Source organism: Siniperca chuatsi, linkage group LG10, assembly GCF_020085105.1.
Source record: "Siniperca chuatsi isolate FFG_IHB_CAS linkage group LG10, ASM2008510v1, whole genome shotgun sequence".
Classification (NCBI taxonomy): Eukaryota; Metazoa; Chordata; class Actinopteri; order Centrarchiformes; family Sinipercidae; genus Siniperca; species Siniperca chuatsi.
The window spans coordinates 17813174-17840378 of NC_058051.1; the positions used below are offsets into that span (position 1 = coordinate 17813174).

At 41.0% G+C, this 27205-nt stretch overlaps 5 protein-coding genes across 12 annotated transcripts in view; 3 read left to right on the forward strand and 2 right to left on the reverse strand.

The window, feature by feature from the left end:
- Positions 1–10439, forward strand: part of LOC122882401 (leucine-rich repeat-containing G-protein coupled receptor 6) — a 37846-nt gene extending 27407 nt beyond the window's left edge. Inside the window, exons 6-18 of one of the 2 annotated variants that reach the window (XM_044209730.1) lie at positions 81–152; positions 2224–2292; positions 2757–2828; positions 2976–3047; positions 3415–3483; positions 3912–3983; positions 4222–4287; positions 4409–4480; positions 4943–5014; positions 5573–5698; positions 7061–7215; positions 7897–7977; positions 8129–10439. In XM_044209730.1, coding sequence (XP_044065665.1) covers positions 81–152; positions 2224–2292; positions 2757–2828; positions 2976–3047; positions 3415–3483; positions 3912–3983; positions 4222–4287; positions 4409–4480; positions 4943–5014; positions 5573–5698; positions 7061–7215; positions 7897–7977; positions 8129–9378 — 2248 coding nt within the window. In that variant the 3' untranslated portion in view covers positions 9379–10439. The remainder of the gene's footprint in view (positions 1–80; positions 153–2223; positions 2293–2756; positions 2829–2975; positions 3048–3414; positions 3484–3911; positions 3984–4221; positions 4288–4408; positions 4481–4942; positions 5015–5572; positions 5699–7060; positions 7216–7896; positions 7978–8128) is intronic. The other variant, XM_044209731.1, reaches the window with a different exon arrangement.
- Positions 10440–10521: 82 nt separating this feature from the next.
- ube2t (ubiquitin-conjugating enzyme E2T (putative)) lies at positions 10522–12866 on the reverse strand. Of its 3 annotated transcripts, none has more exons than XM_044209799.1 (7): positions 12706–12866; positions 12251–12360; positions 12039–12108; positions 11823–11928; positions 11625–11723; positions 11272–11355; positions 10522–10852 (listed from the first exon to the last, which is right to left on the reverse strand). In XM_044209799.1, the coding sequence occupies exons 2-7, from the start codon at positions 12357–12359 to the stop codon at positions 10748–10750; spliced, it is 573 nt and encodes a 190-aa protein (XP_044065734.1). In that variant the 5' UTR covers position 12360; positions 12706–12866; the 3' UTR covers positions 10522–10747. The 3 variants fall into 3 exon arrangements, with proteins under 3 accessions (XP_044065734.1, XP_044065735.1, XP_044065736.1); XM_044209800.1 differs by having other exon boundaries at positions 12251–12363; positions 12706–12862; XM_044209801.1 differs by lacking the exon at positions 12706–12866 and adding an exon at positions 12548–12645.
- Positions 12867–13212: 346 nt separating this feature from the next.
- On the reverse strand, positions 13213–15754 carry zgc:194242 (uncharacterized protein LOC100005854 homolog). Its single transcript, XM_044210593.1, is given in 7 exon segments — positions 13213–13765; positions 13768–13843; positions 14009–14072; positions 14074–14183; positions 14442–14511; positions 14513–14663; positions 15736–15754. Coding segments are annotated over 7 exon segments (576 nt in total). The 3' UTR covers positions 13213–13679.
- A 366-nt stretch (positions 15755–16120) lies between these two features.
- etv7 (ETS variant transcription factor 7) lies at positions 16121–20474 on the forward strand. 4 transcript variants are annotated; one of them, XM_044209758.1, is made up of 9 exons: positions 16140–16382; positions 16600–16747; positions 16906–17070; positions 17155–17331; positions 18512–18643; positions 18765–18908; positions 19288–19430; positions 19571–19671; positions 19774–20474. In XM_044209758.1, exons 1-9 carry the CDS (start codon positions 16287–16289, stop codon positions 19943–19945), a joined length of 1278 nt encoding a protein of 425 aa, XP_044065693.1. In that variant the 5' UTR covers positions 16140–16286; the 3' UTR covers positions 19946–20474. The 4 variants fall into 4 exon arrangements, with proteins under 4 accessions (XP_044065695.1, XP_044065693.1, XP_044065694.1 ...); XM_044209759.1 differs by having other exon boundaries at positions 18536–18643; XM_044209760.1 differs by lacking the exon at positions 18512–18643 and having other exon boundaries at positions 16121–16382.
- Positions 20475–20762: 288 nt separating this feature from the next.
- Positions 20763–27205, forward strand: pnpla1 (patatin-like phospholipase domain containing 1). Of its 2 annotated transcripts, none has more exons than XM_044209755.1 (10): positions 20763–22740; positions 22824–23056; positions 23176–23241; positions 23326–23538; positions 23986–24046; positions 24142–24390; positions 24538–24655; positions 25981–26103; positions 26296–26490; positions 26666–27205. In XM_044209755.1, exons 1-10 carry the CDS (start codon positions 22533–22535, stop codon positions 26673–26675), a joined length of 1476 nt encoding a protein of 491 aa, XP_044065690.1. In that variant the 5' UTR covers positions 20763–22532; the 3' UTR covers positions 26676–27205. The 2 variants fall into 2 exon arrangements, with proteins under 2 accessions (XP_044065690.1, XP_044065691.1); XM_044209756.1 differs by having other exon boundaries at positions 26065–26103.

The window sequence follows — 27205 nt, forward strand, 5'->3', positions numbered from 1 at the left end:
GCGGTGATGATTGCAGTGTGGAAATGTTTTTAAGAAAGTAATTTCTGAGTTGTTGAAAAATATTTGTGGCCTTTTTCCAGGCATCTCCATAACAACAAGATCCAGAGCATGGGCGCGCGATGTTTTGAAGGTTTACACAGTCTGGAGACACTGTGAGTATCTCGCTCTCGCTCTCGCTCTCGCTCTCGCTCTCGCTCTCTCTCTCTCTCTCACACACACACTCTCACTCACACACACATGCTTACTATTGCAAATTAAACGTAAGACATTTTCACTATCTCACACACACACAAACCCACATGCATGGACCCTGAAGTGATTTTATTTCATAGACCTCCTCTGTTTCCCCAAACACTGATGATGACAAAGTATCAGCAAGTATCAACATTCATACAGTATGGTAGTGTTTACAACAATCACATTGCCTTAGATTAACTCAAAGATATATGAAGAACCCCCTGAAATATAACCTCAAAACTGTAATATAACCAAGAGCCATCAATTTACTTACATTGTGTGTCAGACTACAGCCTTGCTTCTTTTTGTGCGTATAAGAGTTTGGTGTTACGTAGAACACCTGAAATTAATGTGTTTTTATACATCATATATACCAAGTGTGCCAAAGAATAATGAAGTGCAGCGCTAAATCATAAAGTCATAATGATTAATATCCCGGTAATTTCAGCAGGTGCTTGAACATTTCTCAAAACCACAACCAACAAAAGAACAGCAGGAATGTGAAGATGAAAAGTTCCTCTCTGATTACCTTGAAGTAACATCAACAGATTCCTCTGTGTTTTGTAAAAGTAATTGCTAAGCAGCGCTGAGGTCAAATATGGCTCAGCATGGCTACAGGAGAGTTGTTTGAGTGTACGTGCCGTAGCTTCGATAACTAGATCCTAACCACACACCAAAATGGAAACCGCAGGAAACTGATGCAGCCTTATGAAAGAGGTGGAGAAAGAAAGCAAGAGAAATTGAGACAGTGCAACTGCGTCGCCTGCAAAATTCATGGTGGTCTGATGAAAACACAGTTTCTGGCATGCTACTTAACAACCTGTTGAAGTGTAAAAAATGATGCGTTCCTTTTTATGAGCATGTGTGTGGGCACATACGCGCGTGTGCAGATAAGCAAGTAGTTCTGCCTCACAAGCGTATGGCCATCTTAACACTCAACTTAAAAGCCATTATCCATGCCGGGAAATGTGAAGGAAAAGGGTGTAAGTCAGGGGAGCCATGGCTAAGGGGACGAAGGGAAACTGTGAAAAAGATGGATGGCATTCTCTGGACCAGAATAGTGTGTGTTAAAGTGTTTGGGCCGTCAGCAGTGAGGAGAGACAGATGATTCAGCAGGGTAAGATGACAGGTGTCACTGATGTGGGGATTGCGCTGGTATGAGGGGTTAATCTCTCACAGCGACCTCACTTATGAGAAATATGAGAGACTATCTGCATCAGCACCACCCTCCCCGACCCCTAGTGTGTATTATAAAATCATTACTACGAGGAGCCATCCAGAGGACTGCTGGAAAACGTAACGTCATATGCAAACAAGACAGAGCAGACACAGAGAAACATTTCACAACATCCACGGATGCTTGGGGAAAACACATAAATCTAGAGGTATTTTTGTTGTCTTATACTTGAAAAGAATAAAAATAAATCCAGTTGACTATGACTTAGTACTTTTTGATATCCTTTGAGCTGGATGGCTAAGAAAATTCAAAGACAGCACATATACATGCATGCATACCCAGGCACATGTCTTAATATGGCAAAGGACATACTATGTATGCATGCACACTACACACTTTTCCCATGTACACAAGCCCATCTACAGTACATACTCATATACAGACAAGAAATACAGTAAAACCCCTGTTCCTGCCACCTGCATATGAGCTGTGTCAACTATAGCAAAGCTTGTTTTGATACAGCATTTCCTGGGCAACTAATCAGAGACAGACAAGAGCAGTCAGAGCAGCAAAGGTCAAAGATCACATCCAAACTTCACACTCTTCAGCTGTCAGCCTCTCAGAGTGGAGAGGAAAGGGCTACATATACATATGCAATCAGACACTCTTTCCCACACAGAAATACAGAATATCATATATGGTTGAATTATGATTTCCATTGCAGGGAAATAAAACGTCCATCATGCCCTGGACTTAATGATTCAATATATTATATAATTATTAGTTTTCGTACTGTCTCTCTCTCTCAGGGATTTAAACTACAATGATCTGCAGGAGTTCCCTGTGGCCATCAGGACACTGAGTAAGCTTCAGGAACTGTGAGTCCACGCACACACACACACACACACCTGCCTGACATGACTATCATGGTTACGTTATCCCAAATAATCCCGTTAAGTGATTTTAATGTGGCACTCGGATACAATCTCTCTTGCCCTAAGCAGGTGCTGGCTACACACCCACGCACCCGCTCGCCTGCACGCACACACAGACACAGACACACACACTAACCATGTTTTCCCTCAGCTTCAGCAGATGTTCTGCAACATGCATATGTGTCACAGATACAGTGTATGTGTGCGTGTTTACATCTCATTTATCCAAAAATGTTTTTCAGCTGTGCAATGGCAGGTGCAACATGAGGACATATGACTTGCCTCTCGCTCATAAACACACTTTTGTCGATTCTCCAAACACACACACACACACATACACACACAAAGACAAAATCAGAAACATATTGATAGACTGTCTGACTAACAGTATGTTTTTATATTTGTAGGGGCTTCCATAACAACAATATCAAAGCCATCCCTGAGAAGGCCTTCGTGGGAAACCCTCAACTTCAAACCATGTGAGCTTAATGCTACAATGTGCACATACTGTATTAGATAAACACATTATTGCGATTTCATGTTAACATCATGTACAACACATCTCATTCCCAAAAACAAATTAATCAGAATATGTCCAATGCAATTTTTCTTTTTCTTTCTTGCAGTCATTTCTATGAGAACCCCATCCAGTTTGTGGGAAAATCTGCTTTCCAGTTCTTACCTAAGTTGCACACACTGTAAGTATGCGGTCAGTAGAAACCATTCCAGTGAGTTAGCCCAAACACTGTTTAAATCATCCTCTGTCCCTAGCAGTGAGAGTTGAGTGGACATGTGTAATGGCCTACTGAATGATGTTGTGTTAGCGTATTGCTGTGCTGTGTGCTGATGTGGTAAGAGAGAGTGTGTTGTAAGAACATGTTGAATGGTGTGACTTATGATGTCTAGTGAGACAGCCAAAATAGCCTGTGTTGATGTTGGAAGAAAGGTTTGATGGCTGAAATGAGCTGTTAGACAAGGTCTGTGTGCACACGCATGTGTGTGAGAGAGAGAGAGAGGGAAAGAAAGAGAGAGTTTTCTGACACTTTTCTCCCTGTTCAACTGCAGTTCCCTTAACGGAGCAACTCAGATTCAAGAGTTTCCTGATCTGAAAGGAACCACCAGCCTGGAAATATTGTGAGTGTCTCTTTTATCCCTCCCCCCCACACACCACCACCACCACACACACGCTTAGTATTATTTCATCTAGTGGGGCTTCACCACATACAACAACAAAGAATGCGAAAAGACACTGAGGTTAAGATGTAGAAGTACATGAGAGAAAAAGAGTGGAGAGAGATCAGGATAAGCCAGAGAGAGAGACACATGGAAAGCCAAGACAAAAAATAGAGATAATATGTGTGTTTTAGGATTCTAGGAGAGAAAGAGACAGAACAGGAGACTCAGAAAAGGGATAGGGAGGGGTAAGATAGTTATGCCAGCCAGTGATAGGTTTGGCGAACCTACACAGCTCCCTGTCTGACCAAGTTAGACTCATGGGACTGGGGGATCCTTTTGCTTGCTTGCGCTTCAACAATGATCAGAGGATTCTCTTTTCTCTATAGGACGCTGACTTGGGCCGGTCTCTCAGCTCTCCCTCTGGATCTATGTGAGCAGCTGCCTCGCCTCAGAGTGCTGTGAGTACAAAAACTGATACACAAAACCCAACTGTGGAGATTTGTGCCTCTAAGCAATCATTTCTACAATCACTGTGCTATGAAATCCAATCACCCCCCCCAAAATTATTGTCCAGCTATATTGCCTTGCTCACAGAGCCGACTGTTCACCCAAATAATCCTGTCCTACCCATAATTTCCCACGCTATAAATCCACAGCTGGTCAATGTGTTTATGTGTGCTTTGTGTATTGTTGTAGGGAGCTGTCTTACAACCAGATAGAGGATCTGCCCAGCTTTTACCACTGCTCTGCATTGCAAGAGATGTGAGTAGTTAAACCCCCAACACAACTGCGCACACAAATGCATTAAAATTTACATTTTTATGTTTCCCTGAACATTTTACATTGTACTTATGCATGCCTATATATATTTTTGTGTCAACAGAGGGCTACAGCATAACCAAATCAGGAGGATAGAGTCAATCACCTTCCAGCAGCTCACCTCTCTAAGAGTACTGTAAGTCAACATTTGCTGTAACTGTTGTAACAGCGGTTCCCAACCTTGGGGTCAGGACCCCACCAAGGGGTCGCAAGATATACCTGAGGTTTCATCGGATGATTAACAGGATAGGAGAGAAGAAAAACAAAACATAATTCTGCTACACAAAATGTTGTAAATTTTTTCAGATTTTTCTGAGTTTTTTTCTTGTGAAATACTAGATAGTTTTACCTCTTTGAGGCTCTAAAGAATATTTAAATGAAACAATCTGTGGAGGGAAAATCACTCATAGTATGATGAGGAGTCACAAGTAGATGGTAATAGTTAATTTTAAGGGGTCATAGGCCAAACTAGTAGGGAAGCATTGGTCAAAATCAAACCATGTAGTGACATCTGGTGGTGATCGAGATACAACATTAAGTGTGTAATTACAATTCCTTTCGGTCCATTTCAGTTCACTTTGATTCTTTTTTCTGTCAGTGATCTGAGCTGGAATATGATCGAGTGGATCCACCAAGATGCCTTTTCCGCGCTTCACTCTTTGATCAAACTGTGAGTAAACACAGATACATAACTGTCACTAAGACTCTTCTCCCTTTCATCTGGTCCTTCTGCAGTGTCACTCCTCTCCCCTAGAAGGCAGGCCAAATTTGTGCATCTTTAATTAAAGTTAAGCTGTATGTCAGAGCCTTCGCCTTATACAAACACTCCACAGTTTCCTGTGTGTGCCATTGAAAACCTGTTGTCTTTGGCTTAGTCTTCAGAAAACACTGATATGCATTTATTGTTTGAAAAACCCCTCTGTGTGGCCATGAGACTCATCTCAGGTCATGTCAATACAAACTGCTTCTTTGTGTGAAGACTGGTTGAAGTATGCCTAGCTAAACAAGCAGATACACTACATCTGACAGGAAGTGTTATCTGGAGGGAATCTGATAGAGGGCCTTGTCTGAACAGTTTAAAATATCTAAGAGACAAGGCCTTTTTGTTACCAAAGATGACCCTCGGCAATATCTGAAATGAAAACCCATTTTGTAAATACTGACTTGGCCTGATCTGACACCTACCGCCTTCTGTTTCTTTCTCAATTTCTTTCTATATTTATGTCAGGGACCTGAGTGAGAACCGTCTCAGCTCAGTACCTGTTGCAGGTTTGGGGGGTCTCACCCATCTCAAGCTGAGGGGCAACACAGAATTATACGAGGCCTTCAGTCCTGATCACTTCCCCCGTATGAGGTTAACACACACACACACACACACACACACACACACACACACACACACACACACACACACACACACACACACACACACACACACACACACACACACACACACACACACACACACACACACCATCATCATGCATTTTATTCTTTCTAACTTAATGTAGTCCCCTATGTGTTGGTTTCTCACCAGAAACTGATTTAAGATGATAACTTACCCAGGTGTGTATCCTCTGGCTGTAAGGAACAATGCATCACTTCCCATCCCTTTAATTATCATTCCTCTCACAATTTTCTATTAATATCTTCAATTTACTAAAAGCAGCCAAGGTTGACAATAAACTAATTACACTGTATCCCTGCAAGCCATTCCTGAACTGAAGTTAAAAATGAGGAAGCATTTGTCAGCAGCAAGTTAATTCTTGTTACAAAGATCCCTGAAGGCCTGGAAAGGTGCAGTGAAGTAAAAATGGAGAGTGAGTTTCAAAGACATAGGAGATGGCAGGTGATCAAGTGGCAATGTCAGCAATACTGTAGAACATCGTCCAAAACAGAATTCCTGGCAGAAAGCCATTTCAAAAGCATTGTACAGTGGTGTGCAAAAGTGTTTGCCCACTTCGTGATTTCTTATTTTTTTGCATGTTTGTCACACTCGAAAACCCTCCAATGTGGCTGAATTACAACAATTCTGCAAAGATGAGTGGGCCAAAATTCCTCCACAGCGCTGTAAAAGACTCATTGCAAGTTATCGCAAACACTTGATTGCAGTTGTTACTGCTAAGGGTGGCCCAACCAGTTATTTGGTTTAGGGGGCAATCACTTTTTCACACAGGGCCATGTAGGTTTGGATTTTGTTTTCCCTTAATAATAACAACCTTCATTTAAAAAATGCATTTTGTCTAATATTTAAATTTGTTTGATGATCTGAAACATTTAAGTGTGACAAACATGCAAAAAAATAAGAAATCAGGAGGGGGGCAAACACTTTTGCACACCACTGTACAGTAAATGTTTGCGTAAAACCATCCACACCACAGTTAGCTTATCCAGACTTCGGAAAACTGACAGTTTCACCTACATTTTCCCTATAGATGATGGGTAATTTTACTTGATTTATGATGTACTAAAGTGACGATGCACTCAAGTGCTACAGGAACAGATTCATTAGCACTTGAGGTTGCTTTGAAACGCTACTGTGAATATCCAATATTTTATCTAAAAGCTAAACTGGTAATGCTCTAGCTCACATTAAAATGAACATCACACAAGTCTGAAGGTTTTGTTACCATTTCTTTGTCCACTTCTTATACCATCTGTTGTGGCATTGTTTTTCCTGGTCTACTGTCAATACTGTTCCATCTGTTTGTTACAGGGTAATAGAGATGCCTTATGCCTACCAGTGCTGTGTGTATGGTTCCTGTGATAGCTACAAGCCAGCCAGCCAGTGGGACACAGAGCAGAGCAACACTGATGAGGACCTACACAAGAGGACTGTAGCCATGTACCCTATCCACGCTGACACACACTGTAAGAAAGCATGCAATTACAATATCTGTGCGAGCATATATACAGTATATAACACATATGGTACACAACTGGGACGAGGGGTAAAGTGATACATGGAAATCTGAGCCCCATATGCCTGTGCTCATTGCCGAATTATTGACACAAGCCCACTTGAAACATGTCAGAGCCTCGCTGAAACCACAGCTACCTGGCAGCTGACACACACTCACACTTGAGTGTTGACCCTTCCACGGATTCCTTTGACAGGCATAAAATATTAACACCAATAAACCAAAATTAGGTTGAAATTAAAACCATTAAACCTACACCATAAATTTAGAAAATAAACAATTGCTGGCTGTAACAAAAGGTAATGATAACAAAAGATGATTAAACCATGACATATCACTGATTAAAATTTATTCACCTTTAATTGCTAGAAAAACAGTCATGATGATCACATATCCTGCAAGTGCCAATTATCCTCTATAAATATTTTTTTTCTTTTTCTTTCATTGCAAAAGAATGTTAGATCACCTCCCTTATTGCACCAACCCCCTGTAGCCAGGGCCACACACAATCTAACATCCACATGCAGAATAAGCTGTCGTAAAACCTCACAAGCTAAACAGACCTTATACAACAGATTGACCCCAAGGTGTTGGACCTCTGATTTTTGACCCTGACAATGCTTTATTGCAGATGACCCTGACCTGGAGGAGTTCCAACTAGAAATAGAGGAATCCAAACTACAGACCAGTGTCCAATGCACACCGACTCCAGGTAACTGAAATCACACCTTCAGTGATGATAATCAAGCTGTTATCAACTGGCTTTCAGATTGTTTTGTCACAACTACAGTATGAGGAAATTGAGTCTTGAATTCACCATTTACAGTTGGTTTATCTAGAGCTGATGATTTGTATGTTTGCAGGTCCTTTCCGTCCCTGTGACTCTCTGTTGGGCAGCTGGCTGGTTCGTGTGGGCTTGTGGTCGATCTCCTTGGTGTCTCTTCTGGGGAACTCCCTCCTGCTCCTGTCCCTCTTTGGCTCACCCGGCTACCTGTCACCGCTCCGCTTCACTGTGGCCTGCATGGGTGCCTCCAACCTGCTGACGGGTGTGTGTACATGCACCTTAGCCCTTGTGGATGCTCTAACCCTGGGAGAGTTTGGTCACCACGGTGCCCGCTGGGAGGGGGGTCCTGGTTGTCAGGCGACCGGATGGGTCTGGGTGTTTGCGTCTGAGGCAAGTGTGTTGCTGCTGACTCTGGCAGCTGTACAGTGTGGCGTGAGCGTGACATGTGCCCGCGCCTATGGGAAGTCCCCATCCCTTGGCAGTGTACGCACATGTGCACTTTTCTGCCTCACTCTTTCTCTCACCCTTGCTTCTCTCCCACTGGTAGGAGTTGGAGAGTACGGGTCCTCACCTTTCTGCCTTCCCTCGCCCCTGCCACCCCCATCCTCTCGACTGCCATCATCCCTGGGCTTTCCCTTGGCGCTCATTATGATGAACACCCTGTGCTTGCTTATTGTCACAGGTTCATACATCCGCCTTTACTGGGAGTTACTTAGGGGAGAATGTGAGGGCCTATGGGACTGCGCTATGATCAAACATGTTGCCTGGCTAATATTCACCAATGGCCTCCTCTATGTACCAGTAGCTTTCCTCTCCCTCTGCTCCCTCCTGGGTCTCCTCTCTCTGGGGGAGGAAGTGCTAAAGTCAGTTCTCCTGCTTCTCCAGCCTCTGCCTGCCTGCCTCAACCCCCTCCTCTTCCTCCTTTTCACACGAGACCACTCCCAGTTCTTCTTCTGGACTCACCCCAAAGCGCGTCCACAGCTACGCCGGGACCACACTCTGGACTCGCTGGTTTCTGTGGAGACAGAGAAGAGCTCCTGCTCAGATTCATCGACACAGGTGTCACTCACTGATGCCCTGTACAGTGGGGGGCCCCCATTCCAACCCCGACTGGATCCAATCAGGTTTTCCCACTGCTCCTCTTCTTCCTCTGTTCCTCTCATCCCTTGCCAGATATCCACTCCCACTGCCAGAGATAGAGACAGGGTGACAGAACGAGGGAGCCTGAACGATGATGAATTTCTGAAGAATTTGGATCAAGATGTGATTCATAACACTTGCCCTCTGTATCACTCTACCATGACTCCCTCTCTCACCTCTCATCCATGAGCCTCCAAGCTAGTGGTCTGAATAGCTGGGACACTATGGACACTAAAGGACCATCACTGAACAGCAGCAGCAAGACCAGCTCGGGGTTATCAATCCTCAAGCACCTCAGAATGAGTCCACACAGAGACTATAGAGTACTCAAGAGAAGACTATGAGAACACAACAAAGTGCCTCTGAAAATGGAGAGTGCAACTAAAAGTTCCCTTCACACTAAAGACTATTAAAGGAAACACCACAATAAAACATGACTGCTATAATAAAGGACAATTTCAGACACTACCCAGTGGACTGCGTCAGTCATGGACTCGAATGACAAAAAGAAAGCTAAAATAAAAGTTTGTTAACTACATGGAAAATCCAAGCATCAGACAAATCAATGGTATAGCCAAGGGGAATCTAGGTAGAACCAGTAGAATTTTAAGTGTAAATGTTTATACTGAGATGTGATCATGAGACATGCAGCTTAGAGGTTACAGATTGTTTGGTTATATTTTAAATGGAGTTGTCTTATTTGTTTGTTTTAAATATATGTTCTATCCTATTGCTAAGGTCTGTTTCAAAGAAAGGGAGTCATCATCAGACGCGCCAGGACATTTTACCAGAGTAAGCTAACATTTTTCATTCACAGAAATGTTGTCAGATATACTTCTTTGCAACTGTGTAATACCTGTTATAAAAATGTTATTCTTTATGTGGCAGCAAAATGCAACAGAAAACAGATCGCACATACAGTTTTCACGAATTTGTCGCGAATATGCAATTGTGCTCAAAAGGACACAAGCAGTTATACAGACTGAGTGGGATGTAGCTATCTTTCTACAGACATTAGTGTAGGCTAGCAATATGTACATACAATGTAACTACCTCTGAACTAGCATGGTATTGACTCACTACAGCCTTATGATGTTTGTCTCCCTTTTTATATGATAAACAGCAAATATATAATTTTATATATTAAGAAATAAATCCTTAGCTTGTAAAAAAAACTTGCTATTTAGGATGTACATACTTTGTATACAACTGGTAAGCATATGTTTGAATAAAATTATCTTCATACTGTATATACACATCACAACACTCTGCTTATGCTACTATTGTGAAACACACTGTTATGCCTCACAAGAAGTCAGTGTATACATTAAATAAGTTAAGTTAGTTAAACTTTAATATCTCAACACAAACATAACCATTATACATATAAATATGTCGATATTTCTGGATTGAGAAGAGGATTGCATACACAGTAAAGGGAAGTAGGTATTAGCACTAAATTAAAATGTAATATCATACTCTTTACAAGTAGACACGTGTATAAGGCATGGTGGCTCTGGAGAAGAGAGATCCGTGGCTTGAACATGCAAGATAGAAACTACACACAGGTTCTTTTTGCTGGCTCCTCTGCCTCCTGCTGTGCACCCAAAGCCTCTCTTTTGCGGGATGAAGATTTCTGATCTGGAGTATTTTCTTTGTTGCCCTCCACAAACAAAGACAGATACAAATTATTTTAATTAATTTAACAATGACAGCATTGCCCATCTACACTCCTCCACATCCCAAAACTGAGAAGCGTGAAATGTGGAGGTCACATTTGAATATGAATCAAACAGTCTGCATCACTTTAGTGCAAGTGAATATTAAGTAAGTAGACAACATTCTATCAAGGGAGCACAGCACCACCTTGTGGGTAAGATATACCACACTATTACACAGAGCTAATACTATGACAGACAGTACAGTGCTGTGGAGGAAATGAAAATTACATCACCCACTAAGAATAATACAGAAGGCTGGCACATAATGAAATTTAAAAAAGGTTAAAGAGATAAACTGTTTCAATGATGAATGACAGCAAATACGTTACAACTGCTTCACCCCTAGAGCAGAATGACTTACCATGTTCTTCTGAACAGCATGTTCTTGTGTCCACTTCCTGGCCTTCTCCATGAACATCTGTTTGTTGTATTTGAACTCTGATGACTGCATTAAAAACACAATTGATGGTACACAATTGATCACAGTATCACAAATCAAATACTCTCTACAGCAATTTCAAGACCACAAGAGGCTGTATTTTTGTGAGGTAAAGGTGTTGCAAAAGCTCTATTGTCACATATCCATATTTGTAATATCTGTATTAGAATATTCACAAAAACAAATAAAACCAACACAGTGTGATTGTGCATCATGTTTATGCTACTCTAACAGATAGTATGATACCTGTGAATGCAAGATTATGTGTGACTCACTATATCAGCCATAAGTGGGTCGTCTGGATTGGGCTCAGCCATGAGCAGTTGAATGGAGGTGAGGACTGTGGAGATGTTTAGGGATGGCTTCCAGGCTCCCTGAATAAATTAAAAACATTAAATATACGTGCTGTTAGCTGGTATATCTACTTATTTATTTAACAGCAAACAAACAAAACCAGATGATGGAGGTGAAACCTTTGGCGGGAGTTTGAGAGCATCATGGCAGATGCGTCCTGAATTGTCAATGTTTGGGTGGTAGATGGGGGTCAAAAATCGCATTTTGGGAGGCTGAAATGGGTACCTACGAGAGGAAAACGGCAGGTCAGTCTTACTAAGCTGCAGTAAGTGTTTAAAACATGGAAATGGGAGAGAGAAAACATCCACCAATGTTAAACCTTTGAGAAAATGTACCTCTCTGGGACCTTGATCTCCAAGGAGAAGAGTCCACCTTCATATGGAGTCTCTGTTCCGCCCACTATCTCTGTAAACCAGAGGATGGGGAAAAAATGCATGACCAGGTAGATAAGACAAACATTTAGCTTCCCATATATGTGGTATATTGCTGAGAACAAAGGCAGTCTCGGTTATTTTAGTTTCAAAGCCTTGACGCTGAGAATACTTACGTGCCCGGAGGTCGTCTATTCGTTCCTCGGTCTGCCAGCATGTTATCCCGGGAGGTGGCTCGGTGCTCAACATCTGAAGTTCACGCTTTAAACGGGAAGCCCTCTGCATTCTGCTAAGCGGAGAATGGAGTGAACAGAAACGAGTCTTGATTAATGCATCACAAACGCCAGGTGGTGATTTTGGCCCCTCCTGTATTCATGTGTTCAAGACAGAAAATATTCGCTTTCTTTATAGATTAGTTATGTCTGGGTGTTCGATTAGTGTTGCTTTTGAAATCCCTTTAAGTTAACACCTACTTTAACGTTAGATATCTTGATAAAAGCTCCCCAAGCTAACGTTTTAGCCTGCTAAATGGTGTGCCTATGTAAAGATGTTAATATGTCTTTGAGTCCAATAACTACACCGTAGTCAGGATAAGATGTTGTTTACTCGATATTAAATCGCAATCGCTTACTTTTCTCCCGCTTTAACAACTGTCGTCCACTTGACTACCGCTGTTTAGCTTAACTTAACGTTTTAATTTAGCAACACCGCCGGAGAGCAGACGACTTTGGTTCTGTTTTTGGATTTCCCTCTCCCTACGTCATCAACACCGCCCGCGTTTAACCTCTTCTTCTTCTGTTTTAGGCTAGAATCGCATCCATCCGGAGCACGATCTCCACCTACCGTTGAATGGCCAGTGTTGTCTTTAATTACGGTAGTTTCAAACATGAAACGGCATCTCCTGGCCTGTTGAAGATGCTTGTAAAAACAAAATCTATGTTTTTGAGTCACTTTGAGTTCCAGCTTCTTCGTTAACGACTGTGTGTTTGACTTGAAAATGTTGGACAAACCAAAGTGACATGAAACACGGATTTCCATATGGTGGCATTCTCTTCAGAAATCACAGTGAGCCAGAAGCTTGTCAGACAGAAATGAACAGCAGTGGGGATGCTTGGAGTGAAAACAAGCAAACAAAAGATATGTTGTGATATATATTGATATCAGAAATGATCCTTATTCAATTACAAACATGTCAAACAGCTCTACAACATAATAAAATATGTAAAATGTATTGTAAAATAGTTCTGTGATACAGTGTGGTCCAGCTGAGAGGTATGGGAGATTTTAAATGAAATGAAAACAAGTCAGACACAGAAATAAAGTGAAATACAATACACACTGAAATGCACTACATCTTTTCACTTTGTTTTCTGTGTTGTGATTTGATTTTAATGCGGCGTGGAAAATTCATGTAACAATGAAAAACAATTCAGTTATTAAAAACAAAAGGCTAAATAATTGTCATTTAGCATATGTTTTTCATTTAATTATAGCACAGTAAAAGCATACATAAAAAGCAAATATAAATAACAATGTGTATTGTATTTTACTTTATTTCTGTGTTTGATTTGTTTTCATTTAATCATTTAAAATACACACAATCTGTCATTTGCAGTTTGATTTCTCATCTTCTTCTTTTCTGATTCTGACATCAGTGAAGCCAGAGTCTCTCAGAGCTGCCATGTAGGCAGTTCCCCTGGCATCACTCGCTTTGCTGCAAAAGCAGCCACATGCAGCAGCCTCAGCGTGGTCACCATCTGGCCTCCTGGGTGGGTTCAAGAGAGAAAAAAAAGACATTTGTGCAGAGAAGCTTTACTAAAAGACAACGATTGCTCAGGAAGTCAAAACTAGGAGTAAGATAGTAAACCAGATCGTCTGAGACAGATTTGAATTTGAATGACAAATGTGCCTTACTGTTGTCATTTCCTTCCTGGTTTCATTACCTGGTGTATCTCTGTGGCTCCCTTCCTGAGGTCAGGCCAGAAGTAGCAGCAGTTAATGAAAGACTTTATCCACAGTGCTGTCTGCCAGAGGCATTGCTGCTATATCACAGTGGTGTAGGGTCACTTTCCCTCTGGCCATAAGTTCCTTCTGTCACTCACTTGCCGTCTGTGAGAGAAGAAAAAGAGAAATATTATTTATTGTTGTTATTCAAAAAGTGAGTCATGTTCCCCCTTCAAATGCAATCTTGTCCCAGACTAGTAGCTATAGTTTTTTCTGCTTTTGTCTGCCGATAGCTTCTTCTATTTTTTCTTAATTAGTGCTCCATACAGAAAGGCTTACAGTTCGTATGTGGCTAGTTTAGGAAGGCTATAGATAAGCTTGAATTTAATACTTTATTCCAGGCTGTCAGTATTCATACTTCACCTGATGCATGTACTCAGAGTGATCCACCCCTATAAGGCGGCCTGTGGGCTCTGTGAGTAGTTTGGCTGCTGACTGCAGGGCCGTGAGCCAGCTCCAGCACTGTGTCCCCAGGTTGGATCCTACTCAGCTGCACAGCACTCTCCTCAAGGACCTGGTTACGCACTGTGAGCAGTTAGCTCACCAGCCACACTGATCGTGTTGGGTTGCCCAACTGATTCCCCACTTTTCAGCCCACATCACTGGAGAAATATGACAGAAAAGACAAGCTGGCATTTTAATACAGGTGGCTACAAAACTATTTCAGAAATTTACAACAGGATGCTTTCTATTGCTCCTCTGTATAAGTTAATAAGAACTCGGCACAGGAATTTTGCCTTAAGAAATACACCCGTTTCTGAGCTTTCTTGACCAGGGTAGAGATGTGAGAGGACCATGTCAGGTTCTCTGTGATGCTGGTTCCCAGGAACCTAAAACTATTCACCTGCTCCACCTCAGATCCACTGATATAGACAGGGGTGTGTGTCTATGCCTCCTTTTTCCTAAAATCAAATGAGCACAAGAGTGGAAGAGGTGTGACCACCAATCTGAACTGTCTGGGGTCTGTTTGTAAGGAAGTCCAATATCCAGTTGGAGAGTGTGGCACTCAAGCCCAGAGTGCTAAGTTTTGCAATAATGTTTCATGGGGGAGATTGTGTTGAATGCTGAGCTGAAATCAACAAACAGCATTCTGGTGTGAATGGCATCCTCTGTGGATCTGTTGGTTCTGTATGCAAACTGATGAGGGTCCAGGTTGACTGGGATGTTGTTGTTTATGTGCTGTAGAGCCAGTATCTCAAAGCACTTCATCACACTTCATTATTACTGTTATTATTATTATTATTATTATTATTATATTTTCAACACTTTAACCTGCACTAGGTTTACTGTACATTTGCAAATTAGAATATACAGCATGATGAAATCTACCTGGCCAAAGCCTTCTCTCCAGTCAGACGGATTTCCCTCGGGATAAATAAAGTTCTGTCTTATATCTCATCTTTATTCTGACAATGGACAGGACGAGTGTCATGTTCTGTAGATATTTCAGTTGTGATATTCATTATCAATTCGTCACTGTATATTAGATATACTTTGTGAGCTTATAATCGATGGTATAGTAGCCTATATTTATTAGATATAGCCTAGGTGAATATTTTCTCTGTGGTTGAGGGCGTCGCATGTACGTGAACTACAGTAAACATGCACTATTGAATATGTTTATCTTTAGTGCTACTTTCCTGGATACACACCTTACCTAGTTTATGGTTTAGCATTGCGCTCGTACAAACGCAGCCTGGTTGATCTTCCCGTAAGTAAGAGGAGGAGGAGCTCCGAAGACCATTTCTGTTTTATAGGCGCACGCTGCTCTGTCCCGTAATCTCTCATTCACTTATCCACACTCTCACAGTTTTTTTACTCACTCACAATTTTCATTTGTTCCACCCCCAAGAATTCTTCATTTAGATATTTAATGCACGAAAGTGTGAAAACACACAGGAACAGTTTTTGCTCATACTTCATTTATATATAAGAGATATTTTATTCAGCGGTCTTATAAAAAGGCCTATGCGGCTTGATCGCGCTCAAGTGTAGTAAAATGTTTTCCCTCTGCGGTTGCTTCCTCCAATCAGCCTATTTTGCACACACCCCCTGCAAGGATTATGTTTCTTTCGTTTTCATTTCCCGGAAGGCTCGGATGTGAAAATAGTAGAGTATTATTTCTTCGAAAGTTATATTCAATCTTCATTTAAAATGGAGTTTGGGGAGGTTTGATCTGCAGTTTATTTCATTTATTGGACGAGTTATATGTCTGCTTATAAGGATATCATCCTGTTTTTTCGTACAGTCGAACAGATAAAAGACATTTCCATGGAGAACATTTCCCCGTCACCTTTGGTCAAGGTAAGTTATGGTCAAAACCGTTTAAAAATGCGCTGTCTTTAAAAGCAGACAGGCAGGGAGCCTAACTATATTTCTATGACCAACTGCTCTGGTTTAGGCTACTGAAAATTTTGCTTTTAGGTCAAACGTTTTAAAATCGCTCTGCATTGCTGTTTCTATACGGCCACTAAGTGGTGTGTGTAGGCTACTTATGGGCACGTGTGTCCATGTTTTGCAGCAAGAAAACAGAGCAAACAGTCCTACATCCATAATGCATGCAGGGCAAGTCAACAGTCCACTCAGTGTGCATCACCCCCCCCTAAACCAGCTTCCTTTGGTCAGTCCTCCCACTCAGGAAGACCTGTGGCATCTACCTGGAAGGCTGCGTGAGTCAAACTCTCTTCTCTGTTTGACTTGTCCTTCGTTTACCTTAAAGATACCAGTCCATAAATAACATGCAGCAATGTAGATGCAACAGCCTTTACTACAGCACAAATGCCACCTGTAACAATGTGTTTTTGAATTTTGTGCATCTGTTTTCTAGGAATAAACCCATCTCTGTGGGATAAGGAGGATGTTGCCCACTGGCTCCACTGGGCTCAGAAGGAGTACTCACTGCGCCGGCCTGAAAAGGGACGCTTTGAGATGAACGGTCGAGCCCTGTGCCTGCTCACCAAGGAAGACTTCAGACGCCGCTGTCCCAGCTCAGGTAGTAATGAGTGTGTATGCAGAAAGAGAATGTGCTGACTGGTTTTGCGCCTGTGTTTTCATACGCACCCCCTGTTTTCTACAGGTGATGTTCTGTATGAGATCCTACAGTGTGTAAAACAGCAAAGGAGGAGTGTTGTCTGTGACCCCCCAAATACGTCTCCCTCCATGGCAACTGGACACATCCAGAGCCCAGTAAGCTGCCAGATACCCCCTCAGAGTGTCCAAGAGCCCCAGCCTCCCACGGTCAATGACACCCAAGGTCAGTAATGTCTAGGAGTAAATTTTTAAACATATACATAATCAGTCAGAATCAGTTTTATTGGCCATGAATATTGACACATACAGGGAATTTGACTCCAGTTCTCAGGAGCTCTCAAAATACTCAAACACAGCGCAGAGAACAAATTAACAGGACAATACAGACACAGACGTACAGCTAAACAAAGATATCAAGCTAAACAAATATAATCAAACTTAAACATATAGCTACAATATACAGGAAAGATCTGGACAACAAACCATCGATATTAAGGTCAGATTGTTATGTAGTGTATGCACAGGGTCGTAGCACTGGTACAGATAGCGCAAGAGTGCATGGCAGTGCAAAGAACACACACACGACAATCACACACAGTTGATTGTTTGGGTTTCTCGCGTATCAAATCAAACTTGTTTATCCCGGTTAGACTGTGGCACGAATACTTCCTGATCAGCCGCATGTACATGTGCAAACACATCATGCAGGAATTCATTCATTCAATGCTGAAGTTTAACCCTGACCAATGCATGCCTACCCTCAACCCTTATGCTAGTCAAAATTACACTATACTTTTTCTGTACATGTGAGGGCCAGGGGGCTAAAGAAGTAACCACAATGTCAATTGACATGTAAAAGTCCTGTGTTTAAAAATGTAACTAAACCAGTACAATGAATAATGGCCACTTTCAGGGTGTTAAATAGTTGTAAGCAGCATTTTAATGTTCCAGATGTAAAGAAGTCTCACTATATTATATGCTTTTAAGTAGTTTAATAAACTGCAATGCATTATATACAGTATAATGTGCTATGTTTTGTATGTAAAACGTTTATCGGCAGCTGCACCCATCAGATAAAATTTCCACTTTTGGTGAGGACATTTTACCCTTCAGTAGAAGAATACAAACACACACACTCTTCGTTTGTCCCTACCATAAAAAAGGTGCTTTCCATTATAGAAAGTAGGATGGGTGCCAGTGGGTGTGCCGTTGTTACCTGGAAACCCATTATCTTACAACTCCGCAGCCCAAAACAATGTTCTACATACTGTATGCAAATAGTGAAATGGCCTCTTTGTGTTGTACATTGCATTAGCCATTAATGTACAATGTTCAAGCTGCTGAAAAATCTCTTTTGCTTTCAGTTTAGCTCTTTTTCAGTTCCTTATATTTCTCTCTCACAGTTTCCCTCGCTTTCACAACTGCAGTGTCGGCAGCTGCTGTAACCACTGTGACCAACCATCCACAGCCCATGCCACCTCTCAGAAATCGTCCCCTGATCCTTTACACGTACCCTGCTCCACTCACACATAGTAGTGGGTATAAAAAATGGCAATATAAGAAATAAAGTGGCCTGCAGTTGTAATTATTTACTGTGATGTCTGATTTTGACCCTCTCTCTTTGTCGCTCTCTGTATCTTTTCTTCTCTCTTGTAGATGGATCAGCAGCTGTCTCTACATTGCTCCACAACCAAGTCCAGTGTCCTCCCCAAACAGAGAGCATCACCCAGGAGCCGCTCAACCTGTCCAGTCGAGAGGAGCCAAGGAGCCTGCTGCACAAAGCCAACGGCCGCATCCCAGGTAATGTTATGTTAATTTATTAACAGTTGTATTACAGCATTCACTCTGAAAATATACGAAAACAAATGTATTTTGTCCTACACAAGGTACACAGATAATACAAATTGGACTTCCTTTTAAAAACTGTATCAAGCTATTTTTGACCACTAGGGGGTAGAAAAACTCATAGACACAAGCCTTTGATACACTATCAGCTTCTCAATTTCTTATATATTTAGACATTCATAAAACTCACTACTCACTCACCGTATAGCACTGCCAATAGCTCCTCCTAAATGTTACACACTGGACCTTTAATAGAGCTTTAAATACCAATAATTGATGATAGTAGTATAAGGTTTGGCAACATATGTCTTATTGCTGTTTTAATCATGGCCAGAGTGCAGACTGCTGTGGGACTATGTGTATCAGCTGCTGTGTGACGACCGTTACCAAGAATACATCCGATGGGAAGACCAGGACAGCCTGGTGTTCAGGGTGGTTGACCCCAATGGACTGGCACGTCTCTGGGGAAACCACAAGGTGAGTACCCAGGTCTGTGTGGTTCACCTTACAGGGAAAATGAACACACAGGTGGAGAGACAAAACAGCAAAAACAAGGGACATGGGAGCAGAGTAAATGTTGTACTGCAGGCCCTTGATAATGTGTCATCTCTTTACAGAACCGAGACAATATGACCTATGAGAAAATGTCCCGTGCTTTGCGGCACTACTACAAGCTCAACATCATCAAAAAGGAGCGGGGACAAAAACTCCTCTTCAGGTCCCTGCCCCTTTGTCTACCCCCTTTGTCATTCTCCTCCTGTCTTTTCCACACAACAACACACACATTTATTGTTATTGCCTCTTCTCTGCCTCCCCTCAGGTTTCTGAAACTCCCACAGGGCATCAGGAAACCGCAGGCTGACCCTGCCGAGTCACCAGAACACACCCCACCACAGGACGGGGACTTTCCAGACAACAGTCCTACACATGAGTTCAGTGAGGACCATTTTGAGGTTTCCCCTGATCGTGCTTCTCCACAGCCTCCTGCATAGTAAAAAACTGTGTATTAAATGTCCTAAATACAATACAACACAAATTATTACAGAATAAAATGGAGATTGTCAGAAAATAACCCATGTATGTACAGGTTTAACAAAATGCACTGTTAGATATATTGTTTGGAATTTTTGCACCTTGAGATTGCTTTTCATTTTGCTATGAATCAATGTGTCACTGTGATCAGAATGAACACTAATATTAAGGGATGAGGAAAACTGTGAAAGAAATCACATTAATATTCAAAGAGCCAAATAATCAACAGAACTTAAATCTTTCAAGGTTGCTCAACACAAGTGCAATACAAAAGGTGCATTTTTCATTTATTATATACTGTAGGTCTTGTCAGTTTGTACAAGTAGTACAGTTTATTTGACAAATATCAATTTGCTTTATCAACATCAAGTCGAGGTATTTATTAAGTTTCAAATTTGATAGTATATAGGTTAATTGTCACAGTTTTCCAGCTTTGTAAATAAGTATTTTGTATGGTACTTCTCAAATTTGATAAATGATTTCTGTTTATTTGAATACTCAAATGATGTCTTTTATTACAGATGCTCAGTGATGAGATTAACAACTTTGGTGAATAATCTAGTTACAATTGATCATTTATGCAGTCCAGTTGCCAGAATAAAATGTAGCCATTTCGTATGTTTCTGCAAACCACGTTGAATGTCTACATTTTATACGTAGGCTGTAATACGTATCATATCAACATTTCTACAATATGTATCATATAGAAAGTGATGTAGTCCAGATGACATCCTCAGGAGCTGACTTTCATACGTGGAGGTGGAGGGTGGGGTGGAGTGGGGTTGGGTGGGTGGTGGCTAGAACATAAACGCAGTGTTAAAGATGACTGGATGACTGGAGTTGCCAAAATAGCAGAGACCCGTGTGCAAGACCACTGTTAGTTTCCTGTTTCAACTAACAAAATCTGACATTTGTAGCCATTTTTGTGGCAACAAAACCGGGTATTTTATAGCAAGACGTCTGGATGTTTGTAACCGTAAATGTGGCCACCAAACCGGGTAGTTTAACCCAAATCATGATCTTTTCCTAAGCCTAACCAAGTGTTTTTTGTGCCTAAACATAATCAGACCTTAACCACAGCGTTTGAAACGTAGAGATTCAACATAGGCTATGGTATGCAGGAAAGTAAAATGCCAACATTGTATTCTGGAGATTGATTTATGCCGTGTCTATAGTCCCCTTACTAACATAGGTTTGTGTTTTGGTTAAATGCATCACTAACAGTGTGTGCAAGCTCATAGAAAAAGGCAGCATGGAGAACACACACATTCACAGTACTCCTTCTTGCCTTACTCTCAGGTCAATGCTGGCATCTGTAGGCTACCTGCAGGGGGTTCTGTGGTAGCATGATAACCCGTAGCTCAGCTGCTGATAAATGACCTTACGTCATAGACTGCAGAAATTAGGACATTTCACAATTTGTTTACATTATATTTAAATGTATTTTATTTCACCAGGATAATATACTCCGTATCAATAGTGTCTTGGGTACATATAGTAAAATAAAATAAAATAAATAAAGTAGTGTCATCGAAAATCAATAACACTAGTAGAACAGGCTGTGTTTGTTCTTTTGTTCAAAACTATAAGATGGCAGCAGCAGATAACCGCCCACCATTGAGTCTGGTTCTGTCCAAGGTTTCTGCCTTTTAAAGGAAGTTTTTCCTTGCCACTGTCGCCAAATGCTTGCTCATGGTGGGATTTGTACGGTCTAGACCTGCTCTATAGGAAAAGTGCAATGAGATAACTTCTGTTATGAATTGGCACTATATAAATAAAATGTAATTGAATTGAATAAGATCTCTCCTTATCTGCATATTATATGAAAACAGTGACTACTTTAATGAAAAGTGCTGTGTTGTATTAAATATAGAAAAAAATATATTTTACTTTGTTTCAGTAAAAAAGACCCAGAGGAGTCAGAGCAGTGATGTAATATCTGGCAGATATTAACGTTTGTTTTGTCAATTAGGAAATTCAAAAAAGACAACAATTTAAATAAGTTTGACCTAAATGTTAATAATTCTGTTAAAACTAATACGACTCAAGATGCAAAGATTTGTTTGTCACATACTTCAATATAATTAATAACTTAGAACTAAAGTGCTTTAGTTGTCCTTTTGAAAACTGTTACTGTGAAATCCTAAAAAAGAAATTCTAAAAGAAAGGACTTATTAAAGTCTGTTTTTGTGGATTTGTACTTTTAATTCATTAGTTCAGCATTGTCTAAGATCTGGAGCTTTTCGTTTTTAGTAGTATCACATGGAAGCCAGCCTGAGATAAGCAAACCAAAATCATGTTAGCTTTTAGGACTAGAAACAGACACAAAGTCATTGAGAGTATTGCATGCTGTATCACATGAGCATGACCAATATGGTATGTCTAATTGACATTGGCTTAAAAACACTGATTGTTAAACTGTCATCCAATTTCACTGGATAACTCATATCAGCCTGCTTTATCTTGGTCTACTTTTAAAAGACAGAAAGGAGTTTTTGCCACAGCACTTTCATCATATATGATAAAAACATTCAAAGCCTTTAGAAAATGGCTCCAGGAGTTTCCGGTTGTCATTATCGTGAAGTTCCTCTTTCTATCTCCTTCTCTGGATCTGGATTCATGGCCACCTACCAGTTAGGGGTTGCCCAGTGCTTCTTAAATTATGCACCCTGGATACTGCGTGCAGCACCTTGTGTCCTGGGTGCATCTGCTGGATCTCTGGTAGCAGCTGCTGTAGTCTGTGAAATTAGCCTGAGTAAGTGACTTTATCTTTTTTTTCTAAGCCTACTTCTGTTGCATGTAATTACTTTTTCTAACTCAAAGTCTTCTATTTTACAGTTACTATGCGAGATGAGATGATACATTTTGCCAAACAGATGAAGGCTTTTACACTTGGACCATTTAACCCCTCAGTCAATGTTTTCCACTGGTTAGAGTCAATTTTACACAAACATCTTCCTTTTAATGCACACCAACTGGCCAGTGGGCGTCTTGCTGTTGCTACGACCCGCATGACTGATAGCAAGCTCATTATCATGTCTGAGTTCCAGTCCAAAGAGGATGTAGTACAGGTGAGTTGGTACTACAGATTCACACCCTAATGATTTTTCCTGAGCAGGTTAGAGGCAAAGTAAGTAAAAAAAAGTAAGTTTTTAAGCATATTTGTAATCATTACCATTTTTATTCCAAGGCTTTGTTATGTAGCTGCTTTGTGCCTGGGTACTGTGGTATGCTGCCTCCATCCTTCAGAGGAGTAGTGAGTATTTGATGGCCTTTTCACACGCTCACTTCCAGCCCATTGTTTGGTCTGTATCATAATGTGTTTGATCTTATCTCACAGCATTATGTGGATGGGGGTTTTAGCAGCATGCAGCCAGTACTGCCTGCACCCTGCAGTCACATCTTGACGGTGTCTCCATTCTCTGGAGAGACAGACATCTGTCCTGCCGACACACCTTGCATGTGGGACATGGTAGTGAGTGGAACCACCTTGAAGGGCAACATGGCTAACAGCTTCAGGATCATCAATGCCCTCTATCCCATGGCTTTAGAGGTCAGACCCCTGTTGTATCTCACTGGATGCTAAACTCTCCATGTGGAGACTTTGTTCTCAGTCTATTATGGTATATTGGTAGCTGCCTAGGTGGTTGAAACAATTATTTAACATTTAACATCTTTAGAAATGCAGTACAGGAAATTAAACTTGGGTTTGCTAACAGTTGGGACTCAACTGAACACTATTCAGAAAATCTGATTTTTTACTTTTGAAGATGATCTCATAGTTTTTATGCTACATAATGCGATACTATAACCCATAAATGTCAACCTAAATGAATTAATTCTTCTTTTGCAAATAATACCACTAGATGGGGTGACCCTTTACCACACACTTGTTGATGAATCACTGTGAATTAAGGGAACTTGCCCAACAATAACCCTGTGAAAAAGAATAATTTTGTAATATTAAATTCTATTTGTGTGTTATATTATCTCTCTTTAGACTCTGGAACAAGCCTACGACAGCGGCTACAAAGATGCTATTCATTTCCTTCTGAACAACGGTGGGTCAACTGTAACTACAGGGGGAAAAATTGTGTAATTGAAGATAGTGGTAATTTCTGTTATGCGCAGACTCTATCTCGTCTTCCGGTCTCAGGTCTTGCCCCATATTTGATGATACACAAAGTATCCCAAGGGCCACTTAACCACAACCAAACTAAAACGTGGATGCATGTGGAGACCACCATAGAGGACGAGGAGGAGATGAAGGCGGAAAATGAGACCGCTACACTGACATCTTCTATAGATAATAGATCCATGCAGACGGGCAGCTCTACTGATCATGAATGGTCCGGAAATCGACCAATTAAAGAACCTCCTCTCCATTTTGACATGACAAAGAATGGTATGGCTGGCACACGCACACACAGTTGTGTTTCCATCACTTCAGAAGACATTACATTGATTTACATTTATTTCCTGGAGACTTACCCTAACCATAACCACTACTTGCCAAACCAACCCCCTCCAACCCCCAACATTTGTGTTTCAGTTCTGCTGGGCAACGTGGTGACCTATCTGAGCATGTTTGGACTCACTGTGAGAATCTTATCCCACCTGCTCCTACCACTCATGCTGTCATTTTACGCCGTACTCCAGAGTAGGCACAGGTAATAAATACTGTTGAGTGTCACTGTTGGCGTCGATGTAGCTTAGCACAAGCACCAGCTGGCAGTGGGTGGAAATGTCAGTCTTGAATTTTGAATGGCTTGAATGGCGATAAAATCAGCGTTCTTTACTTCCTCCAGAATGTAATCCTTTAGCACTGACAGCATGCAGTCCAACAGCTTGTTTTGTGCCATCTTTGACGCCTTTACAAACGGTAAATTAACTGTCAAGATGCTCCTCCAGAACACTGTCTAGGGAGGCAACAAAATCCACCAATCCCCTGAAAATGCCAGGATTGCCCGAGGAGTCATGTCATGCCCTCGCAAGGACAACTCAAAGCCCCACAGAACTTCACACAATCGATTAACTCCTGAGGGGTGTACTACGAAGCGAGATTAGTGGCTTTAGCCAGCTATGTTGAGCCTAAAGCCAGTTTTCAGTGCCACGAAGGTGGCTCTCTTTTAACCTGGCTAGATCACCATGGTAACTTATGCTGAACACATAACCTGCTCCGTAGGAGGTTATGTTCATTGTTTCGGCTTAAATCAGCAGTAAAAAGTGCTGCCCTTTCACTAATTCTTTTCTTGACGATATTCTCTCTGAGCGATATAGATTCTCAGCTGAGGGAAAACGTTATATATGCACTTGCTGAGCCGTACGTTAGTAATACCACCGAATGAAGCTGTGCAGTTACAGTAGGCTTATCACAAACTGTATACATCTGGTATGCAATCCAGTTGCTGAATCTTCCCTCATATTAGATCTACAAAGTCTAATTTAAAAGTTTGTAATGACTTTCATAATGTTGTTGTTGTTGTTATTGTTTTGATGTGAGTGGCAGAAATGATATAGTATGCATTTAAACAAATAAGATATAACGTGTTAATTAGTGAGATTTAGAGGTGTTGGAAGGTCGATTTTGTTACCTTCAGTCAGAGTCAGGCTAGCTGTTTGACCTGTTTCCAGTGTTAATGCTAAGCTAAGATAACCGTAGCTTCATATTTAGTGTACAGACAGTGGTATCAATCTTCTCGTCTAACTCTCAGCAAGTGAGCAAATAAGTATATTTCCCAAAATGTTAAACAATTGGTTTAAGACAGATGTGCATCCATGCATTTACACCTACTAATCCAGACCAATTCAACCCAAACAATACTTAACCCTGGAAAGTCTTTTCACCTTTACATTGTTTAGGTCATGCTAATGTTATGGTTATAGTTATGGTTTGGTTATGCCCTTATACAGAGACACCAACATCAATTTAGCAAATAGAAATGCATTGTATTTGGTGTACAGTATTTCAGTGAATCTTTTCTCTTTCTCACAGACTGGAGGTGCTGTTCAGGCAGGTGCCTAAATTGGCGTTCTGGGCTTGGCATGGCCTGAGACTCTTTATATTCTTCTTTTTCAGCATAGTTGTCTGTAGCCTCAAGAAGAACATAGAGGACCGGTAAGACTGCATCCTTAATTTAATCATTATTCTGCAAATTGTTTGATGCTTTCAGAATTACTCTTTACTTACTTACTACACATTTTTGAGATCAGTTGTTGCATAATGTATACTGATATTTTCTTTGTAACATCTCATCTCATGTTTGACCCGACCTGACTTGATTGGACTGGACTCATCTCTATGTTTTAGGGTTATGCCCTTCATCCTGTTGTTGTTGTGGCTGAAAATTCAAGCACAATATGAGGCTACACAAGGGCAGAGGCATGCTACACCTTGCCATAAGTTTTCCTCTTCTGCCCATTCAGAAGATGTCAAGCACAGGAGTCTACACAGATGGTTCATCACTCCATCTTGGGATCACAAGAAAACAAAATTACAACATATGTAGACATCTGACTTTTTTAACGTCACCAAGCAGACACTGTATTCTTTGTGTTATGCTGTACAACTATATAATGATAATCTTTAAAATCATTTTATGTTAGAGAATTACAGAATTATCAACATGGCTTAATCTCTAAAATACTAATAAAGTTTTTTTATTTTATTTTTTTTACAGCATACAGTAATTTCTGTTACCAAAACACGAAAACTGACTGCTGACGGAAGTGTGGAGGTTCATCAGCTGAACAAATCCCACGAATGTTGTCTCGCGGAACATCCCAGACAAAAACACTTGTAGTTTGAGTCAAGTTGAGAGTTTAGCTCCAGGGTGCTTATCTAGAATGTTCCTAATTTCATTTCCACACGAGAGGTAAAAACTAGTCCTATGATGTGCTATTTGAACACTGCTCTCTTTCATTCCTCATCCCCTTGAGTGTAAGCATTTGCTACCTCACTATTACTGTTCAATACATTTGATGTTAGCCCTCAGTGGTCTCTGGCAAGTCCTCATTTCCTTTTCAGAAGTGGCTGCAGAAAAATATCAAAATTCAGACAAATGACGCTATGTAACATGTGCTATGACACTTTTAATGTTGTAGAAACAGAAACCACTGACTTCCTTTAGCTCCACTGTAACATATTATAACCAAGATCAAAATGTTTTCAGAATCCTGTTCTTCTGTACAGTGCAAATGAATAAATAGTGCTTCTCTTA

Bases quoted from the DNA above. Each gene is read 5' to 3' on its own strand.
- pnpla1 (XM_044209755.1), top strand. From the start codon at position 22,533: ATGGCTCCAGGAGTTTCCGGTTGTCATTATCGTGAAGTTCCTCTTTCT. The intron at 24,656-25,980 runs GTAATAAATACT...TCTTTCTCACAG, and splicing joins GTACTCCAGAGTAGGCACAG to ACTGGAGGTGCTGTTCAGGC. The intron at 26,104-26,295 runs GTAAGACTGCAT...TCTATGTTTTAG, and splicing joins AAGAAGAACATAGAGGACCG to GGTTATGCCCTTCATCCTGT.
- etv7 (XM_044209758.1), top strand. From the start codon at position 16,287: ATGTCTGCTTATAAGGATATCATCCTGTTTTTTCGTACAGTCGAACAG. The intron at 16,383-16,599 runs GTAAGTTATGGT...CATGTTTTGCAG, and splicing joins CCCCGTCACCTTTGGTCAAG to CAAGAAAACAGAGCAAACAG. The intron at 19,431-19,570 runs GTGAGTACCCAG...ATCTCTTTACAG, and splicing joins GTCTCTGGGGAAACCACAAG to AACCGAGACAATATGACCTA.
- ube2t (XM_044209799.1), bottom strand. From the start codon at position 12,359: ATGCAGAGGGCTTCCCGTTTAAAGCGTGAACTTCAGATGTTGAGCACC. The intron at 12,109-12,250 runs GTAAGTATTCTC...TCTGGTTTACAG, and splicing joins AATAGACGACCTCCGGGCAC to AGATAGTGGGCGGAACAGAG. The intron at 11,356-11,624 runs GTGAGTCACACA...TTTTTAATGCAG, and splicing joins ACCCACTTATGGCTGATATA to TCATCAGAGTTCAAATACAA.